Source organism: Corvus hawaiiensis, chromosome 17, assembly GCF_020740725.1.
Source record: "Corvus hawaiiensis isolate bCorHaw1 chromosome 17, bCorHaw1.pri.cur, whole genome shotgun sequence".
Lineage (NCBI taxonomy): Eukaryota > Metazoa > Chordata > Aves > Passeriformes > Corvidae > Corvus > Corvus hawaiiensis.
Window position 1 is genome coordinate 14562761 of NC_063229.1, and position 24549 is coordinate 14587309.

The 24549-nt window shown below is 46.8% G+C and overlaps 1 protein-coding gene across 6 annotated transcripts in view; it reads left to right on the forward strand.

Annotated features, from left to right (window-relative positions):
• Positions 1–11620: 11620 nt before the first annotated feature.
• The window catches only part of BCAS1 (brain enriched myelin associated protein 1), a 35973-nt gene continuing 23044 nt past the window's right edge, over positions 11621–24549 (forward strand). The window contains exons 1-4 of one of the 6 annotated variants that reach the window (XM_048321893.1): positions 11621–11722; positions 15137–15210; positions 15302–15383; positions 19706–20232. In XM_048321893.1, coding sequence (XP_048177850.1) covers positions 15142–15210; positions 15302–15383; positions 19706–20232 — 678 coding nt within the window. In that variant the 5' untranslated portion in view covers positions 11621–11722; positions 15137–15141. Of the gene's footprint in view, positions 11723–15136; positions 15211–15301; positions 15384–18432; positions 18467–19705; positions 20233–24549 lie in introns of those variants that run through there. The other 5 variants (XM_048321890.1, XM_048321894.1, XM_048321888.1 and 2 more) reach the window with 5 other exon arrangements.

Below are 24549 nucleotides of genomic sequence, written 5' to 3' on the forward strand. Positions count from 1 at the left end.
AAGCGGTTCCCATCTTTTATCTTTTATTGGACACTATTAAGGGTGGAAAAAAAAAACCATTGGAATTTGAGGTCTCTGAATCTCTGAGCTGCTTCCTTGGGAGTGTTACAGCCCATTTTAGCAGCTGGGTGATCCACCAGAGGAATTATTATATATATTTTTATCATGGTGTGGCTTCTCTAAACACCAAGGTTTTCAGAATTCCCTTTGGGACCAGCCTTAGCCCTCAGGAATGCAACCAGCCAGTATCTGGAGCATCAGGGCAGTCTTGGGAATGCCTTTCCTTGGGAGCAGGTTGGGAATGCACAGGGAGCCATGCAGGTGGGCCAGACCCTCCAACAGCAGGAGCAGCCCAGCCCTGGCTGCTGCCTCCTGCAGCCTTTCCCAGCACGTCCTGAAGGATTTGCTGAGTGAATGAGCTGCTCTTACATGGCAAACCCAGCGCCCCCAAGAGAGCTCCAGCTCTGGGGGAAACATGGAATATAACCATGCTGTGTGTGCACAGCAAACCCAGCTCACCCTGAGCGTGCAGAACAAATACCCAGCAGGAATCCCTCCCGTGATAAGGGAGAGGCCAACGAGTGCAGCCCATCCCAGCCCTGGGAGTACGTGACCCACTCTGCCCCGCTGGGAAATTGTGGGGTTTAAACACCCCTGCCCTCCTCCTGGGAGCTCCAACACCAGCCAGCAGCTACAGGAAAACTATATTTTCCAGCTTTTTTCCTTTCAATTGGAAATTTGGAGAAAAATATATATATGGGTTGGGTTTTTTTCCCCCTGAGTGGCCTCAAACTGTGTAAACTTTCAGGTTAAGTGCTCAATTAAAAGGTCAAATTATCCAAATAGAACACTGAAGTGTCAGGCAATAATTGTCCACTGGACTCCGTTACCTGAGGAGTTCATCGCGCACTGACCTCGATCAAATATTACCCAAGCTAGTGGTACGTGTAGTACTTCCTCCCAGTTATTTATAACTCCTCAAAATCCGGAGTTAGGGAAGTGCCAGGATCACCCTTCAGAAGTGTTTTCAAATGAAATTTGCAGAATACACACAGTAAAGATGCTTTTAGAATTCCCAAGCAAGTTTTTCCTGGGGAAAAAAACATAGTCCCTATCTTTCACCAGCATTACAAAAAGTGACATTTATGGAACAGAATATTTAGGCTGTTACTAATACTTGCTGAAGAAGTCTCATTTTATGCAACGTGCCCACAAGGTTCCTATGGGATTTCTGTTCTGACTCAACGCTCCAAGCTCATTCTTTATTTTTGACCAAACCCCCAGCTTCTGTTGATGCTGCATCTTCCTTTAGCAAGGGACAGCGACACATGGAAATCATTCCCACTGTGATTCCTGCTCAGCACCATCGGGAAAGAATTCCTGGCTGGGAGGGTGGGGAGGGGCTGGGATAGGATTCCCAGAGCAGCTGTGGCTGCCCCTGGATCCCTGGCAGTGTCCAAGGCCAGGCTGGAACACCCTGGACAGTGGAAGGCGTCCCTGCCTGTGGGACATGGATGAGCTTTAATGTCCCTCCCAAGCCAGCCCACCCCCTAGTTCCATGATTCTGTACAATGCTCTCATTGTTAACCCCTGGGCACATTAAAGGTGGTTTCCAGAGCTGACTAAAATGGGTGGGTTCCATTCTCTGGGGTTTGGACGTGTTTGGATGAGACCTGGAGTGATTCTGCCTTGTGCACTCAGCAACCCCGACAGTGCCACATGACCCAGAGATCCCCTTTCCCTTCTCCCTTGTGTGTCCCCTCTGGAAGTCACATGCCCAGCTGCAAAAACATTAACCACGGTGTCCTCTGTAAACCCAGCCCTCCAGCAGCTGCAGGAGCCCATCACCTGCTGTTTTCTGGGACATGTGCTCTATCCCTGATAAGGGCTATCTAATCACCTCACAGGGCTATGAACAGATAGTAGGAACACCAAAAAAAAAAAAAAGCTGCTAAAATATCTACTGCTCCTCTTTCTTTTAGAATTCTGTGAGCACACATCATCTCTACACAATGATAAAAAGCTGCCTGAGTCACTGCTGAGTTTGTTGTGAGGCCTGAGTGAGTGAGCCCTGACATATGAGTCACATTAAATCATTAACCGCACCTGAAAACACCAGCACGGACTCTCTGACCCCAGGGAACAAATTTAACAACACAAAATCTTGATCTGTGAAAAAAAAATAAAGCTAACTTTAGAATGAGACCAGTTGGAGGAAACAGTGGCAGCTGTGTGGCTTGAGACACAGCCTGAGTCATGTGTTGGCATTTACCTCCCCCTCCACCTCTGGCTGCTCAAGAGGCATCTTCAGAAAGTTTTTCAGGCCAAAATTGGGCTTTTTGTTCAAAGTGGGAACAAAGGGAAGAAGCTGGAGTAGGAGTCAATCATAACAGCCGGTTCATTGGCATTAAAGAGATAAATTTGATAGTTAAAGAAATGTTTAAGTTACTCTTAGTTAGCCAAATATTAATGTCCAAATCAGCTTCCCTTCGTTGTATTTCTTTATTTAAAAAACAATCACAATGATAACCTAATTTTTTAAAGGATGTATGAGTATGCCCTTGACCTGTTGACATCCACATGTTATTTTCACAGCTGGGACTTGTGATTTTACCAGAGATGCTAAAAACAAACCTGCCCATGAGTCTGTCATGACAAGAACAGCTCTTGTGCAGCCAAACCCTCCCCTCAGTCACCACAGCTTGTGTATTTTAACAACACAAGGGCAACAGTTGGAGTTGCAGCAGCATGGAGGAAACCCAGAGGGCTTGAAAAGATTATTTTTTCCAGAGCTGGCGGTTAAAGAGTAGAAATGTCACTTCCAGTTTGAGCTGTACAAACGTGCACAGACAGGTGCAGTTCATCAGCCAGGTTCTGAAGGCAAAAGAGAAGAGACAGAAAATTCCTTTGCAGGAGGGGGAAAGCGGCTGGAAGTACCTGGGAAGAGCTGTAGGGCACAAGGCTGCTTGAGAGCACGTCCTTTTGAGTCCCAAATGCTCAGAACTTAGAACTGCGGTTGATTATCTTGTGGCACCTTCTGCCAGGGAGGAAAAGGCAAGCCAGGGAGGGTTTCCCAGCCCTGGAAGAGACACAGATGCCAGAAGGAGTTGTGTAAATAATGTCTGGAACCTCAGCCCCTCCTGAGCCTTGGATTTGAGGACAGATGAGGCAAAATCAGCTTCAAACTCCCCTGTAGCTGTTGCCAAGTGGGTCGAGATCCCATGGCAAGGTATGAATTCCCAGAAGGATTTTGGACAGCCCAAACTTGTGCTTCCAATAATCCTAAATCTAGTATTCCAGTTGGCCTTTGGTGTGGGGACAGCACATGGCTGAGAGGTGGTTCCTGCTGGGGAAATGATGCAAATCCCACAGCTCAGAGAAATCCCGTGGGCTTATCCAGACTTCCCTGGAGCTCTCCCTAATCCCAAATTCATAAATGAACTGCAGAACAATTGCACAAAGATAAACACAGGGACAGCTCTGAGCCAGACCAAACACATTGGGAAAGATAAACTTTCAAAGCCATCCCTGCAGGATGAGCCGAGAAGGCCAGAATTCCACGGGCTCAGATTGGAATGACTGTCAGATTCTCCGGGAATCTGAACATGGATTAGAAGGAAAGACCAAATCCTGGACAAAACTGATGCTTGCTGCAATAATGGAAATTTTGGTTACAATAATCTCATCTGGTGGGAACAACATGAATGAATATTTGTTGCTGGGAATATTCTTTCCTACAGTTGTCTGGATGCCATCTAAATTATTGAACAATCAATGGAATTGCTATTCCAGGTGAGACCTTGGAATCCCCAGGAGTGATCCAAGACCTTCAAAGCAAGGCAGGAGAAGGGTGGTTTCAGCAGACACCAAACCCACTGCTCCTTATTGGGGTCTCTGAATCTCTACTGAGAGTTTTTCTTCAATGCTGAAATGTTTTATTTAATGTTATTTCAAAGGCACATGAGCAGCAGCCACTGTTATCCCAGATTTAGGGTTTTTCTGAATTCTTTGATTTGGTCGTGTGTGCTGTGGCCCAGACTTTGCCAGGGGTTGGTCACTGTGTTCACCAACATCCGAAAGAAGGATTTGAAAAGCAGCATTTGATAAAAGGAAACGTCAAGCCTAAAAGTGTGAGGTGTAAGGAGACAGGTGTGGCAGGAGGAACAGCAGCGACCAAACTGATAAACCCTACATTTATCAGGGGTATAAAGCAGGGGAATGAGGTCACAGCTGTATCTGGAGAGGACTCCAATGATTCAGTCCCTAAACCCCGAGTCCATAAGCAGTGCAGGTTGTGATTCCTGCCCCCGTGACCTGTGAGGGTGACTTTACCAATCAGGTGGATGGGGAAAGTGAAAAGCACGGCAGGCAGAGCGTTCCAGGCACTCCCAGTGAGTCACTGCACCAGCAATGGGAAATGCTGATCGCTGCTATTCCATCCTTTCCCCAGGTGCTGCTTCCTTCAGCTCCCCCAGCACAAATCCCTGAGGTGCTGAACTGCTCCTCTGAGCAGCCCCTTCCTGCCAGGCACCTCCTGCAGCTCTCCAGGGCGAGTGGCTGAGGAATGCCAGTCTGGCCCCCAGGAATCCTCATTTGTGTTTCAGAGAGCCCCAGCCCCTTCCAGCTGCCTACACCAGTCACCTGTAACGAGCCAGGCACGTATTTTCCCAAATCCATTTGCAGAATTCCCAGACAACAGGCTCCCTTCTGTCAGGAAAAGCGTGGGAGGAAGAGGGAAGAGAGAAGAGGGAAGGAAAAGGAGAGGAGAGGAGAGGAGAGGAGAGGAGAGGAGAGGAGAGGAGAGGAGAGGAGAGGAGAGGAGAGGAGAGGAGAGGAGAGGAGAGGAGAGGAGAGGAGAGGAGAGGAAAGAGGAGAGGAAAGAGGAGAGGAAAGAGGAGAGGAAAGAGGAGAGGAAAGAGGAGAGGAAAGAGGAGAGGAAAGAGGAGAGGAAAGAGGAGAGGAAAGAGGAGAGGAAAGAGGAGAGGAAAAAGGAAAGGAAAAAGGAGAGGAAAAAGGAAAGGAAAAAGGAAAGGAAAAAGGAAAGGAAAGGAAAGGAAAAAGGAAAGGAAAGGAAAGGAAAGGAAAGGAAAGGAAAGGAAAGGAAAGGAAAGGAAAGGAAAGGAAAGGAAAGGAAAGGAAAGGAAAGGAAAGGAAAGGAAAGGAAAAAGGAAAAAGGAAAAAGGAAAAAGGAAAAAGGAAAAAGGAAAAAGGAAAAAGGAAAAAGGAAAAAGGAAAAAGGAAAAAGGAAAAAGGAAAAAGGAAAAAGGAAAGGAAAGGACGCACTGAGCATCTCCTCGCTGAGCACAGCTTAAGGCCGCCACCTGCTGACGGGCTGCCGGGCATCCCGGAACTTCCATCGGCATCCCTGCAATTCCATCGGCATCCCGGAACTTTCCATCGGCATCCCTGCACTTCCCGGAGCATCCCGAAGCTTTCCTGAGCATCCCGGAGGTTTTCTGAGCATCCCGGGGCATCCCGGGGCATCCCTGAGCATCCCTGAATTTCCCTGAGCATCCCTCAGCATCCTGGGCATCTCTGCCAGCTGATGCAGAGAACATGGTCAGATTTAAAGTTGTAATTGCTTTTTACAAGTGGGTAAAACAAAGGGAACAGTGAAATGTTGTATGGAAATTGCAATTCCCAAGGTCGTGGAGGACAGGCCACGTCCTGCTCAGGAGTGTCAGGTAGTGATGTGTCACTGCTGGAGAGCTGCACTCAAACAAAATGAATCGTCTCCATTTAAAGCTCAAAAACTGATATTTGGGGCTGAATCCAGGAGCAACTGCTCCAAGCTGCATCAGGCCTAGAAGTCTTCTAATATTTTAAATTTTTTAAATCAATTTTGAGTTCAGATGTGACAAGTTGAAATCAGATGAGTTTCACTTCTGCCCTGCCCTCGCTCCTTGATAGAGAATCAGCAGCAGCGTTTCCCTCAGCATTGATCTTTGTGGGAGGAATTAACCCTGGCAGGGGAGAGCTGAGCTGAGAGTCGGGGCTGAGGATGAGAGACCTGTTAACCCCCCACATTCTTAAGCAGAGCCCCACTTCTGCTTTTGAGGATTTACACTTTTAAATATCTAATTTAGTCATGAAGTTCCTGCCTGGCAATATTATCCCCTTTAAAACTGTGGAATATTACTGGATTTGAGTATTATCGATTTTACTGCTGGTGAGTTACAGTTAGCCTGTAGATCCTTGAATTGCACTATGAATTCTGAATATCTGATAACTCCCCTTTGCCTCTTTTTGCAATATTGACAATTTTCTCACACTGATAATTATTTTTTTAAACCCAAAACTATCCAAACATTTCTAAATGCATTCAAGCCAGGAACCACTGAATCAATAAAACAACAGAATCCCCAGGTGCATAAGTTTTTTTTCACATTAAACGAGCGATTTCATGAACCAAGAGGATTTACAAATCTCCCTGTGCTGCCTGAAGTTCCTGTTTTGTTTCTCCCATCGTGGTGTCACCTGAGGCTGTGCTGCTGTAATGTCGCTGCCTGCCGGGGAGCTGTGCTGAAGGACAGGGCTGCTCAGGGAGCGCTGGAATTCTCCTGGAATAGAGCTTTGGCTCACAATTTGCTGAGTAATCCGGCGGGGTCACAGTGCTCAGATGAGGCGAACAGAAGGGAAAGGGACAGCCCAGGAGCTGGCACAGCTCCAATCTGATATTCCAGGGGCAGCTCCTCTCCAGTGGCAGCAATAAAATGATATCAAATTCTTATCCCTCGCAGCCTTTCAGGAAGATTAATGTTTCCTCCCACAGCTTCAAGCTTTTATCCCTGCAGCGGACGGAATCGGGGATGTCCATCCTTGTGTTTGCACTCGGCAGAAGTTTAGCAAATCATATTTTTCCAGGGAGAAAAATTGGCTCCAGCTGCCCAAATCCTGCAGTGACCTGAGGGGCCTCTCCTGTGCTGAAGAGGAGCTTTAGCCCTGTGTCCCAGGGCAGCTGCAGGAACGAACTCACAGCTGGGATTGCACGGAGAGCTCTCCCAGGCGATGCCCAAGGAGCAGGACACATCAGGACAAGGTGCCCGAGGCCAATCAATCCTGGCTTCTCAGGAGAAGTCCAAAGAAAATAGAAGATCTGGACCTTTCCCTCGTGCCTGGCTCCTCCTCAGGACAGGAGAACACCCTAGACCTGATCCATGTGGATCAAACACCCCCCAAAAATCATCACTTCTCTTTCCCTGCTGCTGCTGCAGGTCCCTGCTCATGTGCCTGCTACTTCCTGACTAAAGGCAGGAATTAAATACAGAATTTACAATAAGACTTTTTTCGCTGCTTTTTCATTTTAGTAACCCCAGCTCCTCAAATTTTCCATATTTCAGGCTTGGGAAGGGGAAAAGTGAAGCACTGACGGGGAAAGCAGAGCCAGGAGGCTTCAAAGCTGAGCCAGCTGGGGAAAGTCATGACCCAGGCTGTGCAGAAGCTGCATGAAGGAAGTGAATATTTAACATAGTGTTGTTATCATCGCTGCATATTTGATAGAGACTTAAAATGCTCATACAGGAGAATGATTGTGGTTCAAATGCCTGTTCCACCCACTGAGGCACCATGTCTACAATAACTCTCTGTTTCAATCCTGACACAGGAACATTTTATCTGTTCTAGAAGCTCCCACATGGAGAAATAGCTGGTGTGGAGTCTGTAATTCTCCTTCTTTAAAAATAAAAGAATAGTGACAGCAGGAACCTGGGGGATTTTTGTGATGGGGGAAGAAGAGACAGTCAGAGATCAGCAGCTCCCTTCCTACATCAACACTGTGAGTCACAGTCTGCAGAAACTCGAGGCTGAAATATCACTTGCAAAATGCTGTTCAGGCTCTCTCTGGGGAGCAGAACGAGGGAGTGTTTCCCATTGAGCTCCAGCTGGAGTGTGTGAGCCAGAGGCTGCTCCCACACCAGTGAGGATCTGCTGGGATTCCTCTGCGTTTGGTGGAGCTGTTGCAGAGCCAGACCACAGGAACAGGCTGCAGCCTCACTCAGGGCTAGGGGAAGCATGGGAATGATTAGAGATGATGCTGCTTCCCCAGAGCTCCCTGCACTGCAGCAATTATTCTCTCCTTTTCATTACCCAGTCAGACCACATTGGCGGAACACAAGACAGATTCAGCCATTAATGGGAACTCCGTAAGAGACAGCGGGGAAATCCGACTTGCTGAAAACATAACTCTGGGCAATCACCAGGAACCACCAACTGTAAAGGAGCCAGATCCAATAAAGCTTAGAACTTAAGCAGAACTTAAGCAGAAACAGTTTTCCCTGGAGCTCTGAGCCAGGCTTTTCAGGTTTGCAGGAACACGAGTTCAGATGTGCTTTCCTCTCTCAGTTCAAGGCAGCACCTGCTCCCCCACAGAGGGGATGTTTGTGGTGCTGGGGTGATGGGGGTGACTTCACCTCCGCACCAGCTTTCCAGCTGTCCCAAGGATTATGGATTTCATAATGGAGATCAGGAATTTAGGAGTGCCAGCACCTTATTTTGGGGTCTGTCAGATGCAGAAGCCCCAGATGTGTAACAACATCAGTCACTGCACTGCCTCTGATTTTTCGGAAGCCTACTTACATTGAACTGCCCATGTGGACCTCAGAGGTGTCACTGAGTGTTTTAGGAATGCAGGTTCCATGTGAAGAACCAAACCCTGTGGATCTCAGAGGCCCAGGGGCTGGGCTGGCTCTGGGATTCAGGTGGCTCCCACAGCTCTCCCTGCCTGGGATCCAGGATCCATCAATCCATGCAAATGCTGGGTTCTCTCACCTGTAAGAGTCCATCATTCACTCCATCCATCCTCTTGGGAGCGAAGCAGCAAAACTGACTCAAATCCTCATTTATATTTTATTCCAAACCATCAGAATTCCACTGGAGTTATGCCCAATTTTCCTTTTTGCTCAGCTGTTCTCCTGCAGGTTCCTTCTCTCCTCCCTTTCTCCTGCTGCCAGGGAGGTTTTGCTGCTCATCCCTTGTGCTCTGCTGAATAAACCTTGACAGCAGCAGCCAGATGGAAACCCTCACCTTGAATTCACACATCAGCCCCTCTCTGGACCACGTGTGGCAAGAGCAGATGCAGATATAGAGCAGCAGTCATCTGCTCCTCGATTGTCAATATTTGAATGCTCTTGGCTCTTGTTCTGGACAGTAATAAAAGAAGCTGGTTAATCATTTGTAATTGTTGGGAGCTCTGTGCCATTACAGGAAGTTTTATGCAGCTGTCAGATGCACAAGCCGAGCATTTCCTGCAGGGGAGGAAGATTTATTTGGTGACCGTTTCATTGGAGATTTTTAGAAAGAGAAAATAGCATTTTGATTGGTGAAAAATCATGAAAGCAGCACAGTTTCCTGTGCTTTGGAGAAGATTCTCTGTGGCTGCTAAATAATTCCCAGTTTGGCAAAACAAAACTCACCGTGTGCCCCTCTGGGCTGTCCTTGGTGAAAACATGGGATGGCTTTGAAATGACTGGAAAAGAATGTTAAAGAGTTGAAAGACACCTCAAAGAATGGATGGTTAATTGTCCATTAGGACCACACAACTGGGAAAAATTAATCAGGATAAACCTCACTGTGATGGCTCAGTTCAAGGAAAAGTCTTTTTTTGAGGCAAAGGAGGACTGTTATTCTTATATTCACAGGTGAAGTATATGATAATCCAAATTACTTCCTTCATGATGAATATTAAGCTTTTAAAGCTGAATTTGAAGACATTTAAGGAGCAAATAGACCAATGGAAAGCAAAACAGGGTGCAAACTTACAGTGAATTTAATGACCTTCTCCTACAGAAATGAAGCATTCCAGAATTAAATATTTGCATTTTGCATTTCAAAATCACTTTGAGATAATATTTTAACCTGAGGAGAAAGACCAAAAAATAAAAATAAAAATTAGCCCAGCACTATTGCACGGTGAGTGCTTTCACAGCCAGGCTGGGATTCTGTGCCTTAGCCCAGGATGAGCCATCCAGAGACCATTCCCAAATCACATTCCGTCTCTGGATGGGATTTTAAGACTGAAATTGAGGGATGCCATCCAAGCAGGCAGGGATTTACACCAAGCACAAAATGAGAAAGATGCTTGAGCCAGTGCTGGAAGGAATGAGGGAGTCAGGATATCCCTCCCTGCCCACGCGCTGCTGGGGTGCTGGGTGCAGATTCCTGCTCTGTTTCCATCCTTGCAGGTTCCTCATCATCCCCTGACACCCTCCACAGCCAGCAAAACCCTTGGGACAGATCTGTTTTCCTTTCCTTATCAGGGCTAGGAACAGAATTGTACCCAAACCCATAAAGCAACACCGAAATAAAAGTGGCAGCTGGATGATGCAAGGGAGTCAGTCCCGGGTTTTGCGATGGTGTTCCTTTCAAGCAGTAAAATAAGGAATTTTTTTCTTGGTATTTTGACTGCCTGCAGAAATCTCACCTTCCAAAGCCAGATTTTATTGCCTGAGGTGCTGTGAAAATTCAGAACAAAAGGCTCTCCCTGCTGCAGACACCCCCAGTGTGAGCGTGGGCTCCGTGACTCACCTGAGGGAGCAGCGAATCGTGACAGGGGGTTTAAAATATCAGCACTTAGTCAGTCTGCACACTCTGCAGGGGCTTAGGAACCACTCTGACTACAGCAAACCATCGTGCCACTAAAAGAACTTTGTTGTTTTGTGCCATTTTGGGAGAAGCCCGTGTTGGGAAGGGGTTTGTAGGTGTCCAGCACAGTGCCACCATTCCCAAATGCAGTGTGGTGAGGGGCTGCCCCAGAGCCACGGATCAGGAGCGCCCTGGGCAGGTTTGGGTGGCCAGAGAGCTCAGAACAGAAGGCGCCTGGAGAGGGCTGGGGAGGGGCACGGAGCTGCTCCACCCCGGCTGTGTTTGCACCCAGTGTTTGTGAGCACTCCCTGGGCTGATTGCGGGGCAGAGCAGGGACAGGGGCAGGGGCAGGGGCAGGGGCAGAGCTGTCGGGGCTGGGTGAGCAGCACCTCACCTGTCCCAGCTCTGGCTCCCAGAGACTGTCCCGGCCCCTTTCCCCCAGGTAACGCCTTCGTATCCTTCCCTAATGTGTGGCTGCTGCTGATTTGGCTTTTCCTGGGTTTTGCTTTTGTAAAAGCATTTTTTTGCACTTTTTGCATTTGCTTTTTGCTGCTCTGCTCCAGCAGTCCTGCCTGTGCTCTCCTGCTCAAGGATCTTGGAGGCTCCTGCAAGTCTTGTTTTCTTTATTTGGGGGTTCAAAGCACCTGCTCTGCCTGTTCCCTCGCAGTACCCTGGCTTTTTCTGCTCGAGGAGAGCAGAAGGGGAAGCTCAGCTTTGTGGCAGAGCCTTTCCCCCAGCCAGGCTGGCACTGATTGTTCACCCTGTGCCATTGTGGAGCTGTCCCCTCCCTGAGAGCCCGGGGTGTGAATGTTTGAACTATTTTGCTTTTCCCACTCGGCTCCAGTGCGGAGTGGCTGAAAGAATTGTACAAAACTGTCCCAGGAGCTTTAAGGACTGTAACTCAGCATATCCTGGCTGCCCAGCCCCTGCCAGGCTGGATTCAAGGTGTTCCCGGGTGTTTCTTGTTTGCTGTAGGTGACTCATCCCAACCCTTCCTCCTCCTGCCCCTTCCCGCTGTCCCTTGTGTGCCCACTGCTCCTCTGCAGCCTCTGCCAGGCTCGGAGCCACCTGGCCCTGCTTCCATCATCCCCAGCAGCTGTCTGAGGCAGCTCTTCCTGCAGGACAAGGCAGAGCTGCACTCAAGGTAAGCAGAATTTCTAAACTCTGTCCTGTTATCGGTCCTTTTTTCGCTCCAGGTCAATCAGAGCAGAAAATTCTGCTTTTCCACCTGGACATGGCCATGTCCTCGAGCTCAGCTGGGTTCCAAGGGGCGGGAAAGTTGATTATTTTCTATGGTATTTAAATACAACATATAGCAAGCTTTAGTGAGGAATTAACTGTGGGCTTTTGGCATTAATAGACACAGGAAAATCGATTCTTTTCCTTGGTATTTAAATACAACATATGGTATGTTTTAGTGAGGAATTAATTGCGGACTTTTGGCATTAATAGACACAGGTGATTGCAATATTCCAGGCTGGTCAATACATCAGAAAGGTGAAGCTTGGCCTTTAGCCAGAGTACTCTGCAGATCGCAGATTTTGCTATCATTTTCTCTCATATTTTCAAAGCTTTTACCACTCTGCCAGGACCAAACCAAAGATTTTTGAGAGAGAGAGAGAAAGGAGGATTTTCCCAAGCCTTGAACTTGGCACACCACAGTTCACATAACATTAAAACCAATTAAAAATACATCTTTTTCCTTCTGAATTATTTTCTGCTTTACAATGGAAGCAGTGAAGCATAACTTGGGAAAGGGATTGTTTCAGAGCTGTAGAAGCTGGTAGTTCATGTTCCTTTTGCAGTTGGGCTGCATTCCAGCTGGCCTGAGGGAGCCCCCCACGAGAAAAAGATCCTTGGAACTCAGTGAAAAACCTGCACCTAGAAAGGAAGCCTAAGGATGGGAATTACTGCAGCTCCTCCTGACTTTTAAGGGCTTTCTTCACATCTTGAAGAATGTTCTTGTACCAGAATGATCTCTTTTTCCCCTCTCAGTCCTCAAAATTTGTCTTGTCCCGATAAAAGTTGTCAAATTCTCTCTCACGATGTGAGGAAGAACTTCCCATGGAGCCCTGGCACAGCTCCCGGGAGGATGTGGGTCCCAAACCCACCTGCAGGAGCTCCTGTGTCACTGCTCCAGGTGACCCTGCCTGGGCAGGGGTTGGTCTGGGTGATCTCCAGAGGTCCTTCCAACTAAATTATTCTATGATTCCGTGATTATCTAATTCACAAACACATTGGGAGAGCCCCTTTATTTTCCAGAAAACCTCTTTGCCTTCACTTTTAATAACTTCAGCTTCAAGGCATGGGATAGCACACGAGAGAAAAATGGACTTGATCATATGAACAGAGGTGTGAGCACTTTGGGAAAAGCAGAACCATTCCATGGGAATGCCAGAGCTGGAATTTTTGTTTGCACAGCTCTGGAGCCACACTCGGGGACAATCAGCTGCCTCGGCAGCAGCGATTTGGAGCCGTGCTGGCAGAGCTGTGCCATCACCTGCTCGGCAGCTTGAGACGCCGCCAGCTCGATTCCATTTTCTGTGTTTGTACCGCCACTGCTGCTGCTCGGCTTTGTCTGTAGGTGGCAGTGACCTGTCAGTTTTCTGTGGTACACGGCAGAAGCAGCACACGTGTATTTCGCATCTCATACAGCGGTTTGGGGTCGGAGGGACCTTAAAGCCCATCCAGTGCCACCCCCTGCCATGGCAGGGACACCTCCCACTGTCCCAGGCTGCTCCAAGCCCCAATGTCCAGCCTGGCCATGGACACTGCCAGGGATGGAGCAGCTGCTCTGTTCCATGTGCACAGTGGAGAGCTGAGTTTGGCGTTTTGGGATCATATATAGGATTGTGCAGCAAGTTCTCCCACTTTTGGCAAAAAAAGGCCTCTAGTTCCTGTCCATCTTTCTATGAGACAGTTCTTGTGAGTGAAAATATTTTGAAATTCCACACGGCCACTGTGTGTGTTTTATCTCAGCGAGAATTGTAAACTGGATTTTAGGAAATGGCTGAGCTCCCCTGGAGCGAAATCTGCCAGAGATTAAAGCCTGTGGTCCCTGCTCTGCATCAGCTCCAGACAACTCACTGGCTGTGAGGAAATCTGCATCAACGGGAAGCTGGAGGGGCTGAGAATCAGCTACAAATCATGGTTCAAATTTTAAAAAAGAGAGGAATTTGCTTCTCTCTCCCCCGACCCCAGATTTTACAGTAGATGTGAGAAAGGAAGGGAACCTGCAAATGCTCCATCCTCTGCCTGAGCTGTGCTCTGGCACAAACCAGGCCTTGGGAGTGCAGAACAAAAGCAAATCCTCCAGATCCAAGCACACACTAAATTTACCATCGAGACCGAGCAGCAGGGCTTGAATCTTGTTTTTTCTCCTGTCATAGGATAACCCTGGAAGTTGCCAGGAAACAGAATCCCAGAGCAAGGACAAGAGGCCTTTGTCCATCCACGGGGAGGCACTGGCTGTTTTCCACCCCAAATCAGAACTTCTGATTTATGCTGGGAATATCAGCTGGGGAGATAAAATCCCTGTGAAATCCCTCAGCAAACAGAGCAGAGCCATGGGTTGTGGCTGAGAGCTGGCCCCGCTCTCCCATTCCATTCCTAGGGAATGTGATTTACTAAAACTAAAGTTTTCCTTTTTTCTGAGAGCTACAGTGGTTTAATTAAATTTAATATAATTTATTTAAAGGAGGCGTTCTCCTCCATTCTTTGCAGCTTCACTGATTCACACAGGCAGAAAGCAGAGCAATAATAAATTTGGGAGCTGTGGTGGCTGTGCAGGACATCCCAAAGGATGAGCACAGCTCCAGCCCTCCTCTCTTTGGACACCTGCCTCTCTCCAGGCATGGCTCATGAGACTTTTTCCTCACTGTTTATTTGTGTAGCTTTAACAGCAAAGACACATTTATATCCTGTCTATAGGAACTCCCCTCTTCACTTGGGTCTGCTTTGCCCTTCCACCATTTTCAGGGGGTGTTTGGCCCCAAAGAATTTACAGAGCAAGCTCAAAGCATACATAAAGGTATTTTTAACTAAGGGGAAAAGAAAAACGAAACAAAACCCCCAGAAGATTTATGTGAACTTGTACACAAGCTACAGTTCAGAGTTTCCATGTGTGGTTCCTTTCCATGCTGCCCCTTTTCTTTCTCTCTGCCTTTTTATTAAATAAAAGCCAAACCAAAATACACAAGCTGCTGTAATTGATGCACAGGTTTTAGCCTCATTCTGCTGCTGACTCCATGCTGCTCTCTCCTGAGCCCCAAGGAATGCTGCAGGTGTGACTGCAGCCAGTTTGCCTCCACAAACAAGAAAAGTTTGTTGGTTTGTGGCGTTTTTGGGGAGCAGCTGTGAGCCCTGAGCACAGGGGGGTTGGGGCAGACTGGTTGGGGCAGGCTGAGGATGGGGCAGGTGCCTTGGGAAGGCAGGTGGGGCTTCTTTGGGATTTTAACAGCCTGTCCCATTGGCTGTCTCTCAACTAGAACTGGGCAGTGAATTCATGTCAATGACAGAGAAAGGGTTATTTGGGGTCTTTGTCTCCTCCACCTCACAGGAGTGATGGGGAATACCCTGAGTGTGCCGGAGGAAGCTGAGGATGACAACACCTGCACAGTGAAGAGTTACCAGGTGAGCAACCCTGCTCTCACCTCCCCTGGCTGCTGCCAGTACAATATTCAACCCCCTGATGTCCTAAAAACTCTGTTCTCTGTTATTTCAGCCTCTCTCCGAGTCTCCTGACAGCACTAAAAATGGCTCTGTGGTGTTTGCTCCGAGCCCTCCCCCGGCAGTGAACGGAGAAGGTATGGGCTGGGACAGGGGGTTGGGTGTGCCCTGAGGGAGCTTTGTACTGTACAGTAAATATCAATGCATGGCTTGGAATTAGGGGATGAGCCCAGGTTCCAGCTCCTCCTTGTAAGTGGGGTTCTACAGAAGCTGGAAAGTTTAAATGCAACAAAGAGAAAAATAAGGAATTCCTGCTGAGAAATTCAACGCTGAAAAAAATACTTTGTTATTCATTGTTAAGAGAACCCTCTCAGTCTGTCACAGGCACTTGAAATATCTAAATTTAGGTAAAAATTACCAAAGGCTGGTATGTGGATATGCAGATGGTTTCGATAACAGCTCAATCCCTGTTCCATGGCCCAAATTTCCCAGTGCCATCGCACTATAAGTCATTTTCAGCAGTTGCCTGCCAGCAAAGCCTCTCTCTGTGTGTTTTTCCTGGTGTAAACCAGCAGAGTTCTGAGGAGTAAATAAAAGCCAGATGATGTGCTCTGCCTGAAGACCTAGCAAATACACGTACATTTTACTCCTCGTAGGTAAAATGAAGCATATGGGACTGTTTTCCTTAAATGGATTACCTAATTAATGTAATTGCTAAATCAGTTTAAGTGGCAAGTTGAAAAATTAGATGGTTCTATGTAGGTGTTTCTTGTATTTTAACTTTATTCCTCTTTGAAAAGCAGTTAAAATCATTGAGATACAATTGAAATCTCCATGTTTGTGCAATGTAATCAAGGTCTTGGTGGAATAAAAGTGATAGAAGTCATTACTATGGAAAACATGGTAGTGTTTCTAAAATGAAATACTGCAACAAATAGCATTTTTGGGGTCTAAAGTGAGGATTTCTGGGGGAGCCAGAGCTGAAAAAAGGGAACCTTTTTGTACTTTCAGTAACAAAAGTACTTGGGGGAGCAACAGGTGATGGAGGGGAAGGCCAGAACTGGAAGTTTTCTGTCTCTAACTTGCACTACAAGGAGCAGAAATGCAGGACAAAACAGGAACAATTCCATGCAGGGTTTGGGTGGTAATTACATGCAGATTGAAACAATGACCTGCTCCTAAAAAGAACAACAAAGGAGTTAAAAAGATTACAAATGGAGAAAAGTTGAGTGAAGATGCAGCTCCTTTGTCCCAGAGGATAAATCCCATTCAGCAAATCCTGCTAGCAGCCAGAACCCAACAGAAATCCTGATTGCAGCAGCTCTGTGTGCCCCTAAGACCTGAAATGTGAAGTATTTCAGGTGTGTTTTGTGTTTTTAGAGAATGATCATTGCTATTCTTGCTGCTGGCTCCTCTCCCCCATTTCCATTCATTTCAGGACATCTGTAGGTAAATAACAATGCAAGCTAAATTAGGGAAACAAGATGATTCTTGGAGCATAAACTTTATTTGCACTGAATAGTGGAGATGGCAAAAAGATATCAGTGAGTTCCTTATCTTTTTAAAAGACAGGGAGAATGTTTTATTTGGGATTAGTATTTGCTGCAGGAATTCATTCAGGGCTGTTGTACCCTGTACTCGCCTGCTCTGCTGCAACTCTTGGTGCCAAATGTTGCCTTGTAGCCCTTAATGGTTTCTCCATGGCCATTAAAATCTATTTTCTCCACAATTATCTGAACACCAGGGGAGAAAAAAAAGTGCTGTGTGACTCTAATTCCATGGCTAAGCAAAACATTTGTTTGTGGCTGGCTTGTACTCAAAACAGAGGAATGAGATGAGCTTTAAAGTCCCTTCCAACCCAAACCTTTCCACGATTCTGTGATATTGCATTAACCATTACTCTTCTCCATACAGTTTTTCTTAAGTCAAGGAAAAAATATTGGTCTAATCTGCCAAATTCCAGAAAAAAAAAAATCTCTTTGAATGTGTTCCTACAGAAGAGGGACTTTGTGTAGCCTCAAACTTTCCTTTTTAACACACCCTGATGAAGGGACGGGGAAAGAGAGACAAATCTTCTGCAGTGTGACTGTCTTTTGTTAAAGAGTTGAAAGGCAAATGCCCGAGCAGGAGCAGCCTGAGCTGCAGTCTGTAAATTGTGTATTGATTTTCATTTCAGAGCAGCTTTGAATCTCAGTCACAAAGAGCAGCTTTGATCTGCTCGCAGACCTGGCCTAGAATTTGGGAGGTTCTGCTTATCTTTGTGATTCTGCCTCTGGACTGAGGAATAAATCAGGAAAACCACGGCACTTCTGTGTCTTTAAAAACAAAGATATCACGCACTTTTCACCCAAATACTGGGATTTCAAGGCTTTTCTCCCTCAGTTTGCTGGGCCTGTTCAGTGCAGCCCAGCCCAGCCGTGTCCCACGGGTGGTAGGATCTGCTCTGCCTCTGTCAGAGCAGACTTTCCTTGGAGCAGCTGGAGCTGTCCTGACACAGCACACACACAGCAGAGCCCATGGCAGTGACATTTGCCAGGGCTTCCATTCCTTCCATGATAATTAGAGATAAAAGGAGCTCCATAGGTTCATGAGCTGCTACTTGTTTAGCTGGTTTTCTTAATGATGAGCTTATATCCCTATTTTTATGCTGAAGACAGTTTTCCTGTGGTTCATCTGTTATCTGTTACATAAAGCAGAAGTTCAGCATCTATCACAATTCTTTTCCAATAGATATTGTTTCTCCTTTCTTTAGCTGAGGAAGGGTTTTTGATTTTTGCTTCCTTCCTGAGTTTCCAACTATAATTAGAAGTTCTTTTTCAAACATTACTACAGGAGGCTCAGGAACCTACAACCTAGTGGCCCCAGCTGAGTATCTAAATAAGTGCTGGAATAGCTGGTAATTTGTACTTTTGCTTTTCCTGTCAGGGCATTGAAATTGAAATAGGTGCTTGTGAAATATCACAGGAGGATATTGCTGGCCAAGGATTTTTGCCAGGAGAGTTGTTTCCTTACAGGAACAGCAGTAGAGAGAATCCAGGAAAAGAAACTGGAAATCTCTGCCTGTCCAGAACAGGTTGTGCTGAGGAGCTCTGGCCACTCTGCCCAGAAGCTGGGGCAATTTTGCTGTGAAAAGCCAAGGAATAGCCCTGAAAATGGGGATCTAAAATGGTTCTGTTTTCCTAATCTCAAAGAATTTAACCAATGAATCTGAGCACTGAAGGTATGTGTTGTGTGCAAGATGTGTTTCAGTCAGGGTTTTCTGGTATCTTGGGTTTTCTTTCTCTTAAAAGAAAATGTGAAAGGCATAATATTGACTAGACTATTACAATTATAATTTGAAATAATTTCAATTTTGCATTGAAACTGACAATTTTGCCGTTCTAATTCAGCAAGTCGTTTTGAGCCTGTCAGTTTTTCACAGTTATAATTAAATAGATCTAAATTCATCCTTGAAATGTGGCAATGATTGACAGGGAAATGAGATCCATATTCCAGCCCAAGTAGGAAAGAGAAGCTGAAGCTCAGGGGGAGCTGTAAGGTTTACCTCTCAACAAGACCCTTTTTTTTGGGGGTTTCACACCACATCATCTGTGCAGCCACAGAACAGATCCAAGCAAGATTATTTTTCTTTTGTCTCTTGTTTCTTTTGTCTTCTGTAAACAGGAGCTGCCTTTTCCTGTCTGTGAATCCCATACTGGGGATTTTCACCTCAGCTATGGTATCAAAGCACCATTGTCTTATAAAATCATAAAATACACTATTCAAATGAAAGATTTTTCTCACCTAAAGGTGTGATGGTCACGTGTGTACACACGGAATGATTTGTGTGAATTTTGGGGGGGGGGGGAAATGTGACTCTGAACCGCAGTTTGGAGGTCAAGACAGTCAGAAATGTAAGGATAAGAAACCCAGCTTGGATATGATTTATAAGTATTCAGATCAGGCTTAAAATAACCTGCAGGCAAAGGAGAAATACAGGTAGGAGCTGCACTGTGGAGAGCAGGCAGCAAGGCAAGGAAAAATGAGCGAAATCAGTTCTGACTGCACAGCCCTGCTGGGAGTTCGGCGAGCCAGGAAATGGGATCAATCCTGCTGGTTTCCAGTCTTTTTGTTTCTTTAGCTTTGACAGAAGAGTGGGTAATATATTGATATGTAACTGTCTCGAGTTTTACTGGGGGTTTTTTTGCCTATCACTCACTTTAATTTGCTGTCCACTGGGCTAAGTAGTGACAAACGGGGCTGGTATCTGACTTTGGCAGCTGCGAGGGGGTTTGCAGAGGGTAAAATTTGCACTGATTCAGTGAGGGGTGGCAGGGAAGCAAAGAGCAGCTCTGGGGGATGAGCAGCAGCACCGGGGTCCCTCTGTGCGCCCCTGCGCGGCTCAGAACCGGCTCATCACAGCCGTGATTAACGGTGCCCCGTTCCTGTGGGATAATTCCCGTTTATCCCTCTGTTCCAGCGGATGCCAAGGCGGGTGCTGGACGGGATAATGCGGCCATTTCTTCGGCGGAGACAACGGAGCAGAGCCCCGCTGCCCGGGCGGGCGGGCAGAGCCGCGGGAGCGCTGCCAGGAGGGCTCTGCCAGCTGCCAGGCCCCGCTCTGTGCTCGCCTTTCCCTGGGCTGTACCAGGGCGTTCTGAGGAGCCAGCGGCGGCTCCAGCCCCCGGAGCAGAGAGCCTTGATGCCACCGGGCTGAACAAAGCCCCAAGTGAGGGCACACAGGGGCCCGGGGCAGCTGCGCCCCAGGAGGGAACCCATAAAAACCTGGGCCAGGCCCCGCTCCAGGACATCGAGCTCACGGGGACACCTGAGGGACAGGATGTGGCCGCCCCAAAGCCCAAACATGTGACCCTCTTCGACAGGATCTTCAGGCTGGAGAAGGGCAAGGAGAGGACACAAGGTGACCCTCAGGAGGGAAGGCAGGGGTTGGACGTTCCCAACGGGAGCATCACGGCCGGCACACCCAACGGGGTCCCGCTGGGCAAGGCAAGTGCTTCCCCAGAATATCCACTGATTCCATTTTCACTAGTGAAACCTCCTGGGAATGTAACAGAGTGGGATAACTCCATGTGGGGGTGGGAATGGACTAATGTTACCCTTAAAATGACCACAGTTGGGGTGGCTGGACAGAGGTGTGGGAGAGGAACCTGTGGCCGTGGGGTGAAGCTCTGTCTCAAAACACAATCCTGGCACTGACCTCCAGTTTAATTTAATTTATACTTCCCTGAAAGGTTTGGGCAAGACAGCTCCAATTGCCAGGAGGAACAGCTGCCAGATGCAAATAAAAGCAAAAGCACCTGAAACTAAAATAGTTTCTTGTGCTTTAAGACCTTGGAGTTGGACATGGGATGGTTTTTTAAAAGTTCTTTGGTGCGTTTTATGCCATTCTTAAAATAGTCCCACTTCCTGAGCAATAGCAGCTGGACACCCTATTCATCAAAATAAGGAATATTATGCAGCAGTAATTTTTGTACTCCTGCCTGTTGTGATTTTTTTAGTCAAGGAAATGTCCATTAGAATAGATTTTACAGGATGAGAATGTGATATAAGAAACTAAGGATCTTTCCTGAAGAGCATTCTGGTCAAGTTAATGCGAGTTTAGGTTTTGCCCTTCCTGCCAAGTCTGATGTCAGCAAAGGCACTATAGGATTAATTTTTAGGTAATTAACTACTGAACAAGCCTATCCCCTGGATGGGAATAATGCTGTAACTCTTAGTTCTGCTGAGAGGTGGAATACAGGAATTGGTGATCGAGTTCAAACCCTGTCCAATGTCAGGAGCAGGAGGGAAAACCGATGTGTAAATACCATTTTAATAACAACTGCTTGTTTTGAGCAGGTTGGGCTTACAAATAAGATTGTGATCACTGATGCTTTGGGTAGTGTTGAACTTAACTTGTGAGATACACACTGCTTACACTGCCAGCATTGCAAGTTGTCCCAAAAGTCTTTTATTTTTAATCTACTTTGTCTTCTCTATCTTAGACCTTCTCAAATTTGAAGATCACATTTCTTGTAAAAAGTTACACATTGTGTAATATTTTTCTGAGGGTTCATTTTTAAGCAAAATCGGCCTCATTTTCCACCCCTGCCCTTCAGGAGTGCTCCCATCGCTGGTGTTTCAGACACCTCTGGATGCACGTTAAAGAATCCATGAAGGCGTCCAGCACCTAGGCAGGACAGGGTGGATCATTTGGAATGAATCCTCAGTTCAGGCCAGGCTGGCACTTCTGTGTGCGGCCTCTTAGAATGAGAGAATTTAGAATTTCAACACCCCGAATTCCTGCAGATATTTTTGACTGTCACACACCAGTCTTCCCCGTGGCTGGCAGGAATCGTCTCTTTTCCCACCAAACGCCACATTCTCATTTCCTATTTTGCTGTCGCTGCACTGCTTTCACTTTACAGAGTGGGGGAGGTCACAGTTGGTGCTGCTGAAGGAATGGTGTGAAGTGGAAGGAAAGAACAATTTGGAGCCGTTTAAACTAAAATTCAGAGTTAAACACTGCTGGGAGCAAACAGTCCTGTTGAAAGATCAGATGAGGCAGTGCTGTAGGAGCAGGATCAGGGACAGAAGAGAACCTAAATCATTCTTGCAGTTCAAACAGCTCCTGGAAGCACTGCTCATCCAGATCACGCTTTGTTATATCCATAACACCTGGATTTCTTATTAATTCCTACTGATTTGGAGTTCTGCTCCAGTCCCCTTGTACCCATGCACACCCTGGAGGTCCCCGATGGGAATAACCTGGAAATGCCAGGCACTGCTGAGCTGTGGGTGGTGTTTGGTCTGACTGGGAGTGTCTGCAGGATCCCAGCAGCTTTTGGCACTGGGAACCTGCCTGAGAGCAGGTCTGCTTCTCAAAAATGCCTCTTCATCTGAGGTGTGTGCTTAAAGCTGCCCCATGGAAATCTTTGAGGACTCACAAAATCGGGGTTTGAGTCCCTCTGTGTAAATAAATGGCAGAATTGTATCACAGGGGAGAGGAATTTTAACCTTATGCTTGAATTTCTGGGCTATAATTTTGTGTTTGATTCTTCAGATATGAAAAGGAATATGTGGTGAAGGCAGAGAGGAGTTAAGCACCTTTTCTGTGGAAAATATATCAGCTAAACACTCCAGCGCGCTGCCAAATTTAGCTCAATCCCTAAAACAAAGGCTGTGGCTCTGCCTTGCAGCACAGTTGCCTTCTGTTCCCTCTGAAGTTCCAATTCTCCTGTAGGATGGGAGAATGACCAAGCCTAATTTAATTACTGTTACTGTAGTAACTACAAACTGGTACCAAATAATCATACTAAAAATCAAGATACTGCTGCCAACAGCTCGTTTTTCTCTCTCTCTCTCTTTTTTTCCTTTGTGGATTATGACTTTAGTATCTGTAAATGCTAAAAGCAAAGCAAAGTTTCCCTGCACTGAGTGCCAAGACAAAACAAACAGCGTTGCTGGTGAGTAAGAGAGAGGCTCCACAGTTGTAGCTTAAGAGCTGCACAAACATTCTGTGTTTGCTGAGCCACTCTTTATTTTTGTGGTCTACAAAACTACATTCAGAGCACAGCATAATTAAAACAAGGGCAGAATTCATGAATTCATGAAGCATTTACTATGTAAGCCAAAGAAAAGATAAATTATATGCCTGAAATGTTTCACTGAGCCATGATTCATGCAAACAAAAGTGCTGGCAGGAATACATTCTTTTGATATGTTTGGGGTGGTTTTTTTTCCTGATGACTGAACTGAAACGACAGTATATTTAAGGTGTTTATTACCCCCAAATTTAGCTTCTCAAAGACGTGAATTAAACATTTACATAGCATCTATTAACTTCTAATACTGCCCTTTTGTTATTCCTAGGGTTTCTTTCATTATTTGCCCCCGGGGCTTTGAGCAGGGAACTGCCACAGAGGCTTTTGTGGTGATTTTGTGGCTCTGGAAACGTGATCCTGTAGCGCTGTGCATTATCTGTGCCTGATTTCTGGGTTGATGGCCCGAGCCTGTGCTCCTCCTGCAGGAATATTCCCATGGGAGCACAGGATGGATCACAGCCCCCATCCCAGCCCAGATTTGAGTGTATCTCTGCAGCCAAGCGCAGCCTTGGCTTGGGAGTCATAGAGAGGGATCCTCGAGCAGTGCAGGGTCATTATGGGGCACATGTGAGCTGTGAGGTGGGAGTTCGGGATTTTGGGATGGCCCCAATTCTCAGGATCTGCAGTGGCTTTCTCTTCAGTGTGGCTTTGTCAGGGAGATGCCCTGGATCAGCCAGTGGTGCCAGAGGTGCTGCAAACAGCTGTGTGCAGCAAAGATCCTGCCTGCTGAAATGCATCCCAAAGCCAGGGCTTGGGTTTGTCTATAATTAGAAAAAATGATTAAATCTGTTTATTTTTCTTGATGGCATCCAGCACTAAAGAGCTTGATGGCACCAAGCACTTGGGCTGTGAGCTGCTTTTGTTCAGCAGCACTTCTGCCCCCGCCTTGCCATGCCTCACTTGTCCCTCTCACACCTGGAGCAGAGCCAGCACTTTCCATGGGACCAGAGCTCTGTGGGTGCCACCCCTGGGCTGGCATGGCCACGCGTGTCCTGCATGGGACAGATTGTTCCTGGGGCCACTCTGGGACTGGCAGCTGCACAGAGCGGCGTTAGACCCTTCTCAATGGCCTGCTGAGCATTCCAGCAGTGCTGTGCTGCTTCCTGGGCCAGCTTGGAAAACTTGGTGGGTGGGGAACTACACAGAAGTCCCTTCTGGCATTTCAATGTATACTTTCACTGCCTGTGTTCTGTTAACACTGCCCACTCCACACCCAGCTGATCCCTCTGAAGCTTTAAAGCATTTAAAGTCAATTCCTTCCACTGGTGACATGAAGAAATCCATATTATACAATTGTTGTGGTATTTTAAGCACCCAGCACAGGGAAAGGTTCTTTAGAACACTTATATTCTAATTTTTCCCACTAAAAAAAGCACTGAACTATAATGGACTGGTTTGGAAAAAGCCCTTTGATGTCACTTAGACACTCTTTGATGTCACTCTCACTTGTGTTGAGTTTTCCTGCGCAGGCTCAAGGCCAAGGTGGCCAGAGTGGCAGGTAAGTCCAGTGTGAGAGGTGCCAAAGTCTCCAAAACTGGTTCAATAAATTGGTTTTTTAGAACCAGACCCTTGTACAGGTGTCTAAACTGAAAACAAGTACCTTAAAATTACATACTTGTGAGTGCCTGATCACTGGAAAACTCCCTTTCGGCTCTGGGAACTGCAATTCCATGAAGAGAAGAGGCAGCTCCATCTGGCTAAGGGGAACTACTTTGAGTTG